The 3,133-nt window shown below is 68.9% G+C and overlaps 1 protein-coding gene and 1 non-coding gene across 2 annotated transcripts in view; both read left to right on the top strand.

Annotated features, from left to right (window-relative positions):
• The window catches only part of H696_04818 (hypothetical protein), a 4,940-nt gene extending 2,860 nt beyond the window's left edge, over positions 1-2,080 (top strand). Inside the window, exons 6-7 of the mRNA XM_009498682.1 lie at positions 232-1,209; positions 1,520-2,080. Of these exons, the coding sequence (XP_009496957.1) occupies positions 232-1,209; positions 1,520-2,005 (1,464 nt within the window). The 3' untranslated portion in view covers positions 2,006-2,080. The remainder of the gene's footprint in view (positions 1-231; positions 1,210-1,519) is intronic.
• A 594-nt stretch (positions 2,081-2,674) lies between these two features.
• On the top strand, positions 2,675-2,747 carry H696_04817. The gene has a single exon. It is a non-coding gene; the product is annotated as a tRNA-Glu (tRNA).
• The last annotated feature ends 386 nt before the right edge of the window (positions 2,748-3,133 follow it).

Genomic DNA, 3,133 nt, shown 5'->3' with positions numbered 1-3,133 from the left:
ATCTCTCCATCTCTCCATCTCTCCATCTCTCCATCTCTTCATCTCTCCATCTCTTCATCTCTCCATCTCTCCCCCTCCCCCCCTCCCCCTCTCCCGCGTGACACCCCCGACCCATCCTTCCATTGGTATGTGCTACCACTGACCATGCTCCTGGCGAATGTCCTGCTCGGATGTGGCGCCCTCTTGGCCGCGGTGTGGTCTGCCCGAACGTGGCCCTTCCCCTCCTGGCAGTTTGACAGCCAGCTCGCGGAGCTCCGGCGCCAGATCGAGACCCTGGAGACGTCGCTGCGGGCGGCCGAGCGCCAGGCCCTCGACTCGGACACGGAGCTTCGCACCACGCGCCAGGCTCTGAGCCAGTCGGAGACCGCCCTGGAGATGGCCAACGCCGAGCTGTCCAAATCCCAGCTGGAGGTGGCGCGCCTGGCCAGGCGGTGCGCCCGCCTCGAGGCGCGTGAGACCCCGGCCGGGCCGGCGCCCAGCAGCGCCGCCGGGTCGGCCTCCTCGACGCCGCTGGTGGCCGATTTGGCGGCCGCCCTGCGGGCGCCCTCCCCTCCCCAGGCCAAGGGATCTCCCGCCGGGGCGGCAGCGGGCACCGGCAGTGGCAGCGCCGCGGCCGGGTCCAGCCCCGGCGCCAGCCCCGGCCCCGGCAAGCCTCCTTCGGCACAGCCGTCGCCGACCTTGATCCCGGCGAATGTCCGCGAGCAGGCGACCCCGGAGGCGACGGCGGTGTCCCCCGCGCCGGGGGTAGTTGCCCCGGCGTCCGGCGCCGATGCCGGTGCGGGTGTCCCGGCGGCGGCGGCGGCGGCGGCGGCGGCGGCGGCTGCTGCTGCTGGTCCCGGCCCCAAGCGGCCGCCCAAGTCCATCCTCAAGCCTTCCAACACCAAGTCCACTCCTCGTCGGGATCTGCGCTTCAACCTGGCGGTGCTCATCCTCGATGGGGCCTTCTACGGGGACCTGGATCTGGTGAAGAAGTGCGTGGAGTCGGACTCGACACCGCCGCTGGGGGCGGCCGGTCCGCGCCGCACCGGCGCCCCTGCGACTGGCGTTCCGGCTCCCGGCTCGACGACCGGCTACCGGCCGGTGGACGACCATATCCCGGTGGTGGATCGGTCCAATGACGAAGGCTTGACGCCGCTCCACTGCGCGGCCTGCAATGGCTATGTCGACATCACCGAATACCTGCTGAGCAAGGGCGCTCGGCCGAACGTGGTGCGTGGCTGTTGGGGCTTCCTTCCTTGCTTCCCCCCCCCTTGTTCCCTCCCTCGGGTCGGTGTGGGTGGCCATCCTTCGCGTGGAGCGTGCGCCCGCGCGCGCGCGCGCGCGCCTGTGGTCCTTCAGCGTGGGCTGCTGCTCTGCCACCCTCCTGCCCTTGGCATGCGGTGTGTGCGTCTCCTTCTCGATGCTCCACTAACACCCTGTTTGTCATCTTTACCCCGGCCGTCTCTTCCATTTGGTCGGAATCCTCCATCTCTTTTTTTCTCTCCCTCTCCCCCCCCCCCCCGCCCCTTCTGCCGCGCAGTTTGATGTCGATGGCTGGACCCCGCTGCACGGCGCGGCGTCCTGTGGCAGCCTCGATGTTGCCCGGCAGCTGATTCTCTCCGGGGCCAGCCTGCTGGCGCGCAATGTCGAGGATGACACTCCGCTTACGCTGTCCTCCTGCCCGGATACGGCCAAGCTCATTGAGACCGAGCTCCACTCCTTCCTGACCGCCGAGGAGATCTTCGCCATCTTCGATCGGACTCCGGCCGAGTGTGAGAACCCGGATGAGCTGGCCTTCTCCATGGGGGAGAAGTTCGTGGTGGTTTCTCGCTCGGAGTCCTTCGACCCGGAGGACCCGACCTCGGTGTCCGGGGCCCCGGACACGCCCATGAGCCCGGACTCGCCGACCAGCGTCCTGGAGCAGTCGTCGTGGTGGTTTGTCCGCTCGGCGACCGATCCGACGCGCTCTGGCTGGGTTCCGAACAACTATTTCAGCGCATACCGCCCGGTGCAGGTGGACTGCTGAGGAGAGGCTGTCCCCTTTTCCCCTCCAGAGGGGGAGGGGGCGGCGGCGAGAGGAGGAGGTGTGTGCAGGGGCGATCATGGGGGGGGGGGGGGGGGGCGGGGGCCGTGCCTCCTTCCTCTCCCCTCTCCTGTTTGTAGGGGGCTGGGGCTGGGGCGCAGGTGCTTCTCCTCCCCCTGCTCATCTCCCCCTCGTGGCGATGTGTGCCTGGCTTCTTCCATGTCACCATTCCCCCCGTTCCCCCTCCACTCTGCTCCTCTCCCCCTCCCTTCTCCTTCTCCCTTCCCCCCTCCCTCTGCGTGGCTTGTACTTGGCTGTGCGCGCGCCGAGCGTGCACAGCCATGCCCCACCACAATACACCGCCCTGTCCTTGTTGAAAACGGAAGAGTTGTCCCTGTGCGCTCCCGCCTTCTCCTGGGCGTCTCGCGGGGGGGGGGGGGGGGGGTGGGGCCCTCCTTGGGAGGATGCGTACCGCCGGCACCGGGGAGGATCTTGGTCTGTGTGGTGCTCTTGCGCAGGCCTATACATCGGTGTGGATGGGCCCCTCTCTCCCGCCTCGGGTGCCTGAGAAAGAGAGGGTGGGCGAGCATGTCGGCAGGTCCGAGAGCCGGGGGGGGGGGCGCATGAAGAGCAAGGAAATAAATAGGCCCCGTGCGGCTGTAAAGCCACCCCTCCCATATAGTCTAGGTGGTTAGGATACGTGGCTCTCACCCACGAGACCCGGGTTCGAGTCCCGGTATGGGAATACCTTTTTTGGGCCGGGGCCCGCCCCCGTCTCTGGCCCGGCCTCCATTCTCACGCCCCCGGCCGGCAGGGGGCCGCGCCCTCTCCCCGCTGGCGGGGGGGAGCGTACCTCTCCTTTTCTTTCGAGCCCGGCCGGCCGGGGAATGTGCCGGTCATCAGGGGCGCTTGGCCCCGTCCGGCATGCGGTGTGCGTGCGTGGGCGCGCGCACGCCACCGGCAAAGACCCCGAGACAGGCGGCCTGCCCATTCTGGTCGATGACTGAGATCGTGAAAAGCGCGAGGGGGGCGGAGAAAAACAGACCCGGTTCAGGCCCGGACGCCGGCGCTCAAACGACGGGGACGGAAAAAAAGCGCCGGGAGCGTGTGCGCCCGCCCCCCCCCCCCCCC

The sequence above is a fragment of the Fonticula alba genome (genome assembly GCF_000388065.1).
Source record: "Fonticula alba strain ATCC 38817 unplaced genomic scaffold supercont2.8, whole genome shotgun sequence".
Taxonomy (NCBI): domain Eukaryota; order Rotosphaerida; family Fonticulaceae; genus Fonticula; species Fonticula alba.
This window is presented reverse-complemented; position numbering and strand designations above follow the sequence as displayed.